Source organism: Colletotrichum abscissum (assembly GCF_030869225.1).
Source record: "Colletotrichum abscissum strain IMI 504890 chromosome Unknown Scaffold_13.1, whole genome shotgun sequence".
Lineage (NCBI taxonomy): Eukaryota > Fungi > Ascomycota > Sordariomycetes > Glomerellales > Glomerellaceae > Colletotrichum > Colletotrichum abscissum.
The window spans coordinates 386,800-399,159 of record NW_026850021.1 but is presented as its reverse complement, the minus strand read 5'-3'; the positions used below and the strand labels follow the sequence as shown (position 1 = coordinate 399,159).

At 42.4% G+C, this 12,360-nt stretch overlaps 4 protein-coding genes across 4 annotated transcripts; 3 read left to right on the top strand and 1 right to left on the bottom strand.

Annotated features, from left to right (window-relative positions):
- Nucleotides 1-3,298: 3,298 nt before the first annotated feature.
- On the top strand, nt 3,299-4,526 carry CABS01_06292 (PAP2 superfamily protein; the record flags this gene model as incomplete). The annotated part of the gene is made up of 2 exons (XM_060539658.1): nt 3,299-3,505; nt 3,561-4,526. The coding sequence occupies 2 exons, from the start codon at nt 3,299-3,301 to the stop codon at nt 4,524-4,526; spliced, it is 1,173 nt and encodes a 390-aa protein (XP_060404195.1).
- A 1,093-nt stretch (nt 4,527-5,619) lies between these two features.
- CABS01_06291 (uncharacterized protein) lies at nt 5,620-6,370 on the top strand (the record flags this gene model as incomplete). Its single annotated transcript, XM_060539657.1, has 2 exons — nt 5,620-5,852; nt 6,316-6,370. The coding sequence occupies 2 exons, from the start codon at nt 5,620-5,622 to the stop codon at nt 6,368-6,370; spliced, it is 288 nt and encodes a 95-aa protein (XP_060404194.1).
- A 661-nt stretch (nt 6,371-7,031) lies between these two features.
- CABS01_06290 (uncharacterized protein) lies at nt 7,032-7,277 on the top strand (the record flags this gene model as incomplete). The annotated part of the gene is made up of 1 exon (XM_060539656.1): nt 7,032-7,277. The coding sequence occupies one exon, from the start codon at nt 7,032-7,034 to the stop codon at nt 7,275-7,277; it is 246 nt and encodes an 81-aa protein (XP_060404193.1).
- Nucleotides 7,278-7,650: 373 nt separating this feature from the next.
- Nucleotides 7,651-9,485, bottom strand: CABS01_06289 (uncharacterized protein; the record flags this gene model as incomplete). The annotated part of the gene is made up of 4 exons (XM_060539655.1): nt 7,651-7,977; nt 8,086-8,308; nt 8,359-8,592; nt 8,647-9,485. 4 exons carry the CDS (start codon nt 9,483-9,485, stop codon nt 7,651-7,653), a joined length of 1,623 nt encoding a protein of 540 aa, XP_060404192.1.
- Nucleotides 9,486-12,360: the final 2,875 nt, after the last annotated feature.

The window sequence follows — 12,360 nt, the reverse complement described above, 5'->3', positions numbered from 1 at the left end:
CGCTATTATTAATAATATTTTTAATACTAAATAGGGCTACTTTTACTTAACGAGGCCTCGAGATTATATATAATTTTAATATATACGAGCTTAGTATAAAAATATAGTAAAGGTACTAATAGGCTATTATTAACGAGGTAATTAATATAATTAATAATAATACGATTAATTTTATAAGGGCTCCTCGGTTACTAATACTTATAAAGTCGTAATCCTAATTAATTAATAATCTTATATAATTAGACGTATTATAAAATCTAACTAACGAGGATTATATTTATAATATTAATCTTATAATAAAAAGTAAAATAAATAGACTTATTAATAAGTATAAAACTAAAATAGAGCACGAGGCTAAAGTAAAAAAAGTCGCTAAATTACGGGCTATAGGCTATATAAAGTAATTAATAATTAATTAAGTAGTTAATTAGGTAGTTAATTAGGTAGTTAATTAAATAGTTAATTAGGCTACTTCGTTAATTATATCGAATTAAGCTAATTTATTAATTACCGTACTTTTTATTAAAATAATTTAATTAACTATAAGTTAATTAATAGCCTCTAATTAGTCTAATCTATTTAAATACTAACTACGTAAAACTTAGCTTATATATATACCCGAGACCGGCGGTTGTGTAGTAGCCGTAGCCACACTTAGTGGCAGAATAGCGGGAGCTGCTGGCAGAATATCCTCCCCCTTAAGGTATGGTGAGGGAGGATGTGATTGGTAAAGTCGGATCTCGTGTGCCGTGACATGGAGGAGGGTGCCTTATTTGGGGGCGGGATGACGTCGATTTGCTCCGCTGTCGCGATTTTTGACGTGAGGAATTCCTGTCCATGTATCAGTTGTGCGTTTCCGAGCTTGCTCATTACCTTCTTTGCTATTTGGCGAACTTGACTTTCCGAGTTCAATATCGTACAATGTACAATGTAGAGCCCATCAACCATGGGTAGGGAAATTTACTCCTACAGCGAATCTCAGTCCCAGCCGAACTGAAACAAGCCATGATTATCTTTCGGAAATTAGAATGCAACGAAGTCTAAACGAAAGCGCTATAGTTGTCTAGAACGCTGTCCGATTGTATCTCTCTAGATATTGACCAAATTGATCAATCTCAGTGAAAGCAAGGACAATCAATGGCTTAGGTAACTTGTTACGTGCTATCGAGAATTGCTTTTTTGTGTAGTTGCCCAGGTCTCAATGCTGAAAATGTCTAAAATCATGAATGCATGAAGCTGGTTTAAGCTACCAGAGCTGGAGCTAAACTGTGACCGGCTCACCCCTTTCGAGATTGATGAAACAGCAACCAATAGTGTGAGCCTCAAGGTTCACATTTGCCAATGCAAAGTGCGGAAAAAAGCGAAACCAGCAAGAAGAATCTTTGCCGTGTCCATTCGGAGAAGAATGTGTTCAGGTCATCAAAGTTCCCCTGTCGGTGGTGCAACATCAAAGTGGTAGTTAGGTGGCACGAGGGCGCTAACAACACAGGCCATCGTCGATACAAACGTCCCGGACCTTTTGGTCCCCCTCGAGAGCGACCCCTGGAATGCCCGTGTACCACGATGCCTTACGGACGACCCTCCCCCAGTCCGGTCACCAGGGATTAGAACCAAATTTTGAGTAGCTACGTGAGTACGTGAGGTCCTGGCTCTGAGGTTTTCATCTGACAAACGATTGAGCCTCTACGAGAATCGTCACAGCGGAGCCGAGGATGACATGTCTGCTTTGGACAGTGGATACATGTATGTCTTGATAGGCCCGCCGAGCCAACAGACCAAAAGGATGCCTGTAAAGCCTGATACGGAGGTTGCAGGACATGCTGAAGGGATCGGCGACGCTTTTGCGGGAGATGTCTCTGGACGTTTGGCGCCCCGTTACCCTGTCAAGCCCAATGCAGTCAGCCGTAGTTCAGGTGCAGACAGACGTCCTTGGAAATAGGTTGCCCTATGCCACTCGTAGACTTTTGTCTGAGTACATGTACATCTTGATGGCTATGCTATGCTATGCTCTCCACTGTGAATCAGACGCAAGAGAGGAAGAAAAACAGATACGGAGTACCTACTATTACGCCTCATCTCGTATGGCGTGGCTTGACGCCTTTGCCCTTTGGCAGAGAGTAGCGCATCATCACCATCCTATGGAAGTCCAGACCTTTTCCAATCTTATGTCGTCCGGGATTCTGATTGGAGACGTCGGATCTGAGGTGCCGGTTGACAGGGATTGAGAAGCTCGCTCACTCTGTGGAGTGCGGGAACAGACCCGGTCGTTGCCAAGGATGTGTAGATGTGCCCACCGCCCACGCGTCCGAGGCGGCATGACGTCGTTGGTGTTTTTTATTTTTTTTTTGTGATGCAGTACGTTACTTTCGCTAAGTACCTGGCGCGTGGCTTGACTTTTTTTTTGCTCTCTCTTTTCGTATCATTTCTGCTGGCATTTCGTATGGATACGGTACGGATACATACATTCAGCGACCAAAATGTCTAAGACAATCAAGTCACTTTTTGGGCCAGTTTAGTCACTAGCCACAATCCGGGGTTTTAGTGCGTAACAGGAACGGCCCTGGCTTGAAATGTCCCCCCTCCCAAAAGGTCCCGAAGCTGAAAGTGAACCAATGTCCGTCGTGCTACAGTCCAAAGGTACACACAGAGAACACCCCATGTCTTGGGGTCTCGACTGGTTCCGTGGTTCAAGAAGTGAGGTACCGTAACAAACGGCCCAGCGCCCTACCTACCGCCCCTAGCAAAAGCCTGAAATGAAGCCGCGGCTGGAATGACATATGGCTGCGTATGGCTGCGTATGGCTCCGTCGTGCGTCGTGCGCCGTGCGTCGCGCCTGCCCTCGATCCCACATCCCACATCTCCTCCAACAGTGTGCGCCTTCCCAAGTTTTTCGTCCCATTTTGGGATTAAACAAACATGACGTCAAGCCAAACTCGCGAGGTACCAAGGTACCTAACCATGAACACTCAGAGGAAGGAAGACACCAGCGGTAGTCACTTCAACATCGTTCTTGCCTGCCACAGACTGTAGACCCCGGACCTTATTCCTTAAGCTTAAAGTCGACCTCCCTCCCCTTCCTCTGCCCTCTCTTCTCCCTTCATCCCTCACAGTCAAGCCACCCTCTCCCATCCATCACAGCTCGCCAAGACACTTCTTGCAGCTCCCGGCGAGGCACAAGCAGTCAAGCACAGCCATCCCGTCTTGGCATCTTCTTCACCAAAGCTTGGCAAGACCTCTAATACGACACTGCACAACACCCAAAAATAACAACACCAACATCATCAAAAAAAACATCACCATGGGCATCTTTGGAAAACGTCGCGAGGCGGCACCCGCAGGCGCTGCTGCTACCGGCCATGCCAACGGTCACCATAACGGCGTCTCTAGCAAGCGTCGTGGCGCTGAGCCTTACTCCATGTCTACCCGTCCCAGCTTCGGGCAATGGCTCAAGGGCACCCTCATCGACATTATCACCATGATCTGCATGGGCGCCATCGGTCTCGGAGTAAGTTACATTACGTCTCAACATCGCATTTCCAAGCATCGCTAACAATGTTTAGATCTACATGGCACCTCCCGCCCCGAACCGTTCCTTCGCCGTCACCTTCGCCGATGGTGAAGTCGTCTACCCCCAGTTCGCTTACCCCATGCGCAACGAAGTCGTCCCCATTTGGCTTGCTGCCTTCCTGGCCTCCGTCATCCCTATCTGCATCATCCTTCTCATGCAAATCCGCATCCGCTCCTTCTGGGATGTCAACAACGCCGTCATCGGCCTCCTCTACTCCCTCATCTGCGCCGCCGTCTTCCAGGTCTTCATCAAGTTCCTGATCGGCGGTCTGCGCCCTCACTTCCTGGAGGCTTGCCAGCCCGACCTGTCCCGTGTCACTAGCAGCCAGGGTGGCATCGCCCGTACTGGCTACAGCGCCGCTGGGTTCCAGAGCTTGTACGTCACCAAGGAGGTTTGCACCGGCGACATGAAGGAGATCAACGATTCTCTTGAGAGTTTCCCCAGTGGACACACCACTGCTGCCTTCGCCGGCTTCGGATACCTCTACTTGTACCTTAACGCCAAGTTCAAGGTCTTCTCCGACTACCACCCTGCCATGTGGAAGCTGATCATCACCTACATCCCCATCCTCGGTGCCGTCCTCATCGGTGGCGCCCTCACAATTGACGAGTTCCACAACTGGTACGACATCTTCGCTGGTGCCGCCATCGGTATCACTTTCGCCTTCTCCTCTTACCGCATGACCTACGCTGCCATTTGGGACTTCCGATTCAACCACATCCCCCTGAACCGCGGCCAGGCCCTCAACTATGGTGCCGAGGCTGAGTTGTACGATGCTGTCTTCACTCGTAAGGCCGGCTGGGGCAAGCGTGGCGGCGGTGGTATCCTGCACCGCGAGAAGCACCACGGCCACGGCCACAGTGCTTCCACTGGCGCCGGTGTGAACGACTATGGCGAGCCCGTTGGATCCCGCAAGCCCGTCGGCTCTGGATCTCGCCACCCCGATGCGATGGTTTAATCCCATCTTGAGAAATGCATGCCTAGATGGCAAATGGTTTTGACACCATGAAATACAGGAATGGAGACTATCATCTCCGCAGAAGCTCAGCTGGAGTCTTGGAGTCTGAGAGTTATGATTAACGGCCTCGCTGAAGAAACTACAATACCCTACAGCACAAGCTTGTACATTAGTCTTTATCCGGTGTTTACACCTAATGGAAGTTTTAATACTTGATCTACATTCGTTTTAAGTTGGTGTAACAATAGTACTTGGTGACCTTATGTTGTCAAGAGAATAAATCTCTTGCGAACAATATTCTCCTGTGATCACATCCGTCTGTGGATGTACTTGGACAAGTCTTCACCCATCGGGTCAAGCCACTTGCTTCACGGTAACGTTACCATTTAGTAAGGTTCATACATCCGTCATCTTTGGGTGATCATTCAGCTGCTGTTCACCTTTTTCTTGACAGAACGTCGCACGTTGGCAGTTAGCTGTACCGTGTCACATTGGTCAGAATCACATAAGAGCCCGCGCGGTTATTCAACACTCCGTGAATCCTACAGCCTCGTCCGAGACACCACTACGACCTCAAAATGCCTACTAATATCTTGAGTCTTTGCATGCGGTGTTACACGAGCGGTCGTCTGAGACGGTCAGCTTGCATAGATTCCTCGTACGTTCGGCTCCTATCAGCCGCAGTGTACCCAGCATGTGTCCTTGCTGTATTAGCTTGTGACGTACGCATCCTGGCCAGAACAAGAAGGGAAGTATTCACGGCAGGACGCTTCGAATTTCGTTTCAGGCTTGGCATGCGGATCGATGGCACATGGTCGGGTCTAAAGATCCTGCGTGAGGGATATGCTGTTGGCGTTTGCGTCGAAGGGTCGGGTCTTGGGGGCATAAAGACCGGGAGACTTCCGCCCAAATGCGAAGGTCGATGCCCCCGAAACTCTTCTAGTAATCACAAACAGTCAATTACGCTCAAAACAATATCGCTCAGAGTGAAAGCTTATTTATCAAGCCAACTATCATACCACCAGAATCCCTCAAACCAAACACACATCCAACTCCAAAATCTCAAACGCCAACATACCCTCGCTTCGCCAACATGACGAAAGGATGCCCGGGATGCAACCGCCAGATCAAAGACTACCAGACCTATTGCGTCTACGGATGCAGCCAGGTCGCCTACTATGAGAACAAACGTCGGCGGGAGCGCGAACGCCAGCGCCAGATGGAGAGGATGCGGGAGAGGGAACGGAGCAGGGTGCCGCCTGTGTTTGTTTACCTCGGTTCCGGCGGTGGTGGAGGAGGAGGAGGAGGGTATAATCGGGGACACGGGTATGGTTATGGGCATCATGGACATCATGGATCTCGTCATTATTATTAGGACCTGATTGTCAATTTCGCAAAATGGTGGAGATCCTGGTTCGAGAACGAAACGAACCTGCCGTTTGACATGTTGACGTTGAAAGATTCTCAATTTGATCTTCCTCGCGCTCGCTCAAAGGGAAATCGATAGAAAACCGTAATCTAATTGTCTTGGAAGCTGAACCAACTTTGCCCTTATGTTCGTGTCAAATCGGCAACATTATCTGTCTAAGATACGTACTCGCATCATTTGAATCTCAAAGTGTTAACATGTAGAGAGCGTATATAAAATGTCAGAATTCGCCGAGGTCTTCAATCACACGTGGTCATTTTTCTACTTCAATGGTATCCTGTCGTATTTTGTGACGTGTCGAGAGTAAGCAGCCCCTATAACGTAGTCCCGACACCTCCTTCTCGATGCCACGCCTCATAGGCTGATTACAAAAGGACACCGCATCCAGTCCTCTGCGGATCCTCCACCACCTTAACTACCCCTCTCTAGTGACTTTGTGGCAATCGCACCGCCAGAGCCTACCGTAGGCAGCAACACCCACCCACCTACCCTATCGTCTAGCCTTGTCTTGCCATGTGAGCTCAGAGCCGTCAGAACATGAAAATCCCGGGCATCGGATATATCATTCATACCCGAACCTCTTTTTTTTTTTTACAGCGCCCGACATGAATGAGTCTAGAGGTTCGGGTGCACCTAATACCCGAGAGATGAACGTCGATCCCTCCTTGGCCTCACGCCATCTTATCAGTGGTGAAGCAGACTGACTATCAATGAACAGTGCATAGCCTGATTGAAAGATCAGGCTGGGAGGCCGCGTGTGCACTTGAAGTTGTACCTGGACCTGTGTGGTGGTTGGTACATTTGTCTCTGTGCTCCTTTGTCATACATACCAGGAATCATGTGGATGAAGAAAATGTAATTAATCGTATCCAGCTTGAAGTTGAGGGTATATAATCCACAACAAGTCCCGTCCAAGTCGTCAAACTAAACTTGCCTCCTCTCCTCAAAAAGTCAAATTCCCATCTTCAAGCCCAGATCAACGAGCTCGACTTGAACTTGCTAAAAGTCTTGCTTACTCCCTTACTGAAATCCAAAATTCAACCTTTCAATCCTGCCTACAACACCAAACCGCAACCATGACGAAAGGCTGCCCCGGTTGCAACCGCGAGATCAAGGACTCTCAGACCTACTGCGTCTATGGATGCAGCCAAGATGCCTACCATGAACAGCGAGAAGCTGACCGCGAAGCCGAGCGTGAAAGAGAACGCGAGCAGGAGCGGCAAAGGTCGCAACCGCTTGTTGTTGTCAATGTGAGCGGCGGGGGAAGTCAGCAGAGCACTGAGACTAGCCGGGATAGTGAGGCCAGTCGTCGTTACTACTAAGGCCTCAACTGGAATTGCAGTATGGCGACAGATGTTCGAGTTACTCTGGAAGGGGTTATGTCTGCAGTTAGAGTGTTAGGTCAGAAGATTTACATGTTTCTACCGAGTCAACTCTCTAGTATTGCTTGGACTTTTAGAATCGACTCAGGTCGAAACGCAAAAGGCTCCATGCTTTGCTTCAAAATAATCCTACTTCTACATGCGTCATCTGTATTTCCAGTATCATGCATCTGATCTGCCTATCGTTTTGTGATTCCAATATGCCTTTTTGTCTTGTCCGCAAGGTCTAAAGACGCCAGCCATGCTTTGAAACTTCGTTATATGTGCTCCTTAAGGTGGCTGAACCGTGCAGGTTGTGATAGACTGGATGAGTCTAATCCCGCTTCACACCAATAACACCTATCCGGCGCATTCCAAACACACAAACGAGACAGACAAACATCATCCAGCCAAACATGGCCCAGAAGGCAACCCTGTAACCTACCATGAGGGCATCAGGTGACGACTTATCAGCGTACGAAGAGGCATTAGTCGCAGACGAGGCAATGACCTGCGCCACGCTGAGCCCGAGGGCTGTGCCGAGCTGAGCGCACGTGTTGAAGACGGCGCCGCTGAGGGCCTGCATGCGTTTGGGGAAAACGTCGGAGACAATGAGGAGGCCGACTGTGAAGAGAATGTCGCAGCTGATGGGGGTGAGGATCTACATGGGGATATCTTAGTTGCCGAAAAGTAGACTGAACGGATGAAAGTCGTAGGTTATGGGTGTTGCCTGAAAATAGTCTAGGTTACGGGCGTTCTCTTTGCTTACCTGTGCGAAGAAGGCGTTCTCCCAATACAGTTGGTTGGTGCGAATGAGGGCCATGAGAAGCGGCGCAACTGTGCTCATTGCCGATGAGATCAATAGCATCCATAAGACGGGCATGCGATGGACGAAGATACCGGTTGCGATGCTTGTAAGTGCACCAGCGGCGAGAGATGGAACGACCTGGACTGATGCCACCGTTGCTGACAAGCCCTGGACCTGCTGGAAGCTGGTTTACGTTACTCAAGAAGTCCGCCAAACAGTGCCATTACGACTTACAACAAACTGCTGTAAAGCTCCATACAGTTGGTGAGAGCGTTGGTAAGAAGTACCATGACGCAACAACTGGTGAACACATAGCTGCTCCAAAGCGAGTTGGGAATCAAAGCTGTCTTATTGTTCTTCACCCGATGATGCATCCACCCGACAAATGAAGGAATAGAGCAGCCGGCTATTGCCAGAAGCGCAATGCTAGTTGGCTTACGGATATTGTTGATGTCGGCTGACAATGATCTGTGCCAGGTTAACCATTTCGTTCACCGAGCTGTGCATAGATCAGGTACTTACGCCAACACATATGACAAGGTCGCTAGGCCAGTACTGACCAGGACTACTCCCACGGTATCAATATCCTTGACAAGTCGCTTCCAGATAGAAAGGTCATTTCTTGTCTGAAGGTCGCGCGGCAATGCCCAGATGGCAACCAAGAACAAAGCCGCACTTGCAGCCGCAGCCAGGTAGAAAGCCGGTCGCCATCCAACATTATCAGTAAACACACCACCCAGAACCAGCCCAAACAAGAACCCCAGCGGCTGGGAAAAGCCCATGCATGCGAATCCCATATTGCGCGGCCGCCCCTCCTCCATGTTGGTCGAGATGATGGAGATGGACGAAGGCGTAATGACAGCATACGCCACACCCTGAAGAGCCCGGAACGCAATGATCTGGCCACCCGTCTGCGCCAGACCGCACGCCATGGCGAATATGGCGCTGAAGAACGAGCCCGTCAGGTTCACCCGCTTGTTCCCGACGACGTCGGCGACGGAGCCGGCGAGCAGGAGACACGATCCGGCCGTGAGGAAGTAACTGGAGCTAGGCCAGACGAGGAGACCTTCGTCCAGGCCTATGTTGTGCTGCATGGCGGGTAGGGCGACGACGATGATGCCGTTGCAGAAGCTGCTGAAGAAGAGCTGACCGCAGACTTGGGCGATGACGATGCCGGCTCGGGTTTTGGAGAGCAGGACGGGGGCGTTCGTTGCTGCTTCCTCTTCTGAGTCGGTGGTCATTAGGCCGCCGGGGGCTTGTTGGAAGTCTGGTGGCGCGTCATGGCTTTTTCGCAGTAAGGTGACTGGTGTTGACGGAGCAGGCTTGAATGTCTGCAACTCCGTTGCGGTTTGCGTTGCCATGTTTGCTATAGAGGTCGATGTTGATTGGTAGTTAAAGTTCAATACCTCCACAACCCCTTGGTTGTGTGAACGAGCTTAAGTTAAGCAGACTCGACGGAATTTGGATGAGAGCAAAGTACATGTACAAAGTCTCAAAGATGCCGAGTGAGTCAAAAGCCCTGGCGAGCCTGCTACCGAAGTTCTTTTACTAATAAGTTAAGTGAGACGCCGCCCCTTAAGGGGAGTCTATATATAAACTAATAATAACCCCCCCTAGTTAAAGTAAGAGTCCCGTATATAATAATAAGTACTTAGATATTAATAAATCCCGGCTAAATTTAACTAATTAGATTTTTTTTTTTTTTTTTAAGATACTTAGATTAGAAATATTTTAAAAATAAATTATAACTAATTAGAGTACTACTACTTAATTAATAAGAAATAATTCCGACCTATATTTTTCTTTTATCCTAGCTAAGTTACGTTCCTTTTTTTAAACTTCTACCCTTTATTACGACTTTTATTAAGAATTTTTATTATAAAACTTACTATCGTACTTAAAATTTATTAATAATTAATTAGAAATATTTTTAAATTAATTTTATAATACTTTTTTATTATTATAATAGTAATAGTTTTAAGTTTTATATTAATAATAAGAGGGGCCGGCCTTAAAATCTCTTTATATTCGAGACCGATAATATAAGTTTTATCCTTATTATTATAATTAAATATACGATTTATTTACTTACTTTTATAATAATAAGGTTAAGTAATCCTATTATTAAGAGAACTTTATTATTATTATTTAGAGGCTAATAGCTTTTATTTTAATAACTATTATTAGTCGTTTTTTAATATACTTAAAAAGTACTTTAAAAAGGGTTATTATATTAACTTTATAATTTCTTATAAAAAATCCCTTTTTATTACTATTAACCTCGAAGTTATTTATAAGTTATTTTTTATTATATATTAATATTTTTAGCCTTATTAATAGTTTTTTATAAGATATTATATTAAAATAATATTATTTATAAAGGGCTAGGATATGCCCCTAAATACCCCCTAAAAGCCTAAGGTTATTATAAATAATAAAGTATTATTTACTATCCTTTTTAAAAAGGATAATACTATAAATAGAAATATTTTTAAAATATTTTTAATTTATAAGACTAACTATTTTTAATAAGACGTTATTTAGATAAAAATAAATATTAAGCTCGGCCCCGAGAAGAGTTATAAGGTTTATAAATCGTAAAATATTATTAATTATAATAAGTATAACTTATTTTTTAATTAACGCTCTTCTTAATTAGATTTTATAACCTATCCTCCCCTTAATATATACGAGCTAACTTATTTAGTATTTTACAAGTATTATTACCCTAAACTCGTACTAAACGAGGATATTTTTAATACGTTATTTTATTAATATTTATATATTATTATATTTAATATTAATTATTTTTAAAAATCTTTAAGACCCCTAAGTAAATAAGTTAGAATAATAAAATAATTAAGAATAAGCCGGTCTAACTTACCCCTACTAATAATTTTAATAATAATAAAACGGATTCCTAAATAAACCCCGCTATTTTTATTTAAATTTTTATTAAAGATATAAATAAATAAAAAGTATAATTAAAAGTTAAGGGATAATAGGGAATAATTAGTTTAAGAAAGTTTATAAATAAAGAGTTTATTAAAATAAAAGTATTTTACTTATTTTTTTAAAATAGTATTATATAAATTAAAAATACTATAATATTATAAATAAATATTTATAATAAATATATAAATAGAGGTTAAGATTATAAATACTAAGTAAATAATATATTACTTATAAATATTTTTTAAAAATTTCCTAAAAATTTCCTAAAAATTTCTTAAAAATTTCCTAAAAGTTTCCTAAAAAAATTTCTTTAAGTTTTCCTAAAATCTTCTTAAAATTTTCCTAAAATTTTCTTAAAGAATTTTTTAAAATTTCTTAAGAATTTCTTAAAAAATTTTTAAAAGTTTCTTAAGAATTTCTTAAAAGTTTCTTAAGAATTTCTTAAAATTTTTTAAAAAGTTTCTAAAGAATTTCCTAAATATTTCTTTAATATATTTTAAATATTTCCTTAATATATTTTAAATACTTTTTAAATATTTTTATTTTTTTAATTTCTATAGTATTTATAAATATAAATTAATTAATAAATAATAAAATAATAAATTATTAACTTATTTTAATAAATTATAAGCTTATTATATAATTATATATTTAATATAATTTACTAATTATTTATAATTAAAATATTAATATTATATAATAATATATATATTTATTATTATAATAAATAATATATATATATATATATATATAATCTTATTATATTATTATTATTAATAATTAATTAATATTATAATTAATAATTATTTAACTAGTTTTTTTTAATTTATATAAGCCTTAGCCTAGCGAAATAGTATGAGTATTTATTAATACCGTGTATTAATACTATATAACCGATATTAAGAATCGCCCGAGTAACTAGTAAAAGCAGAATACTAAAACAAATATAAGCCTTAGCGTTATAAATATTTTACTAAGTAAATAAAGATTTTAAAACTATTTTTAAATAATAATACGTATATTACGAGCCTAAATCCTAACTTATTAACTTATAATTTTATTAACATCCTTAACTATTTTAATAAGTTCATAATATAAAAAGTATATAAAATTTATTAAAATAGTATAAATATTTACTAATATTATATATTAATACTATATAGTTAATATTAAGAACTGCCCGAGTAGTTAATAAAAGTAGAATATAAAAATAAATAAAAAGTATATAAAAGCTTTAAAACTAGGGCTATAATTATATTAATTATACTTAAGGTTTAAATA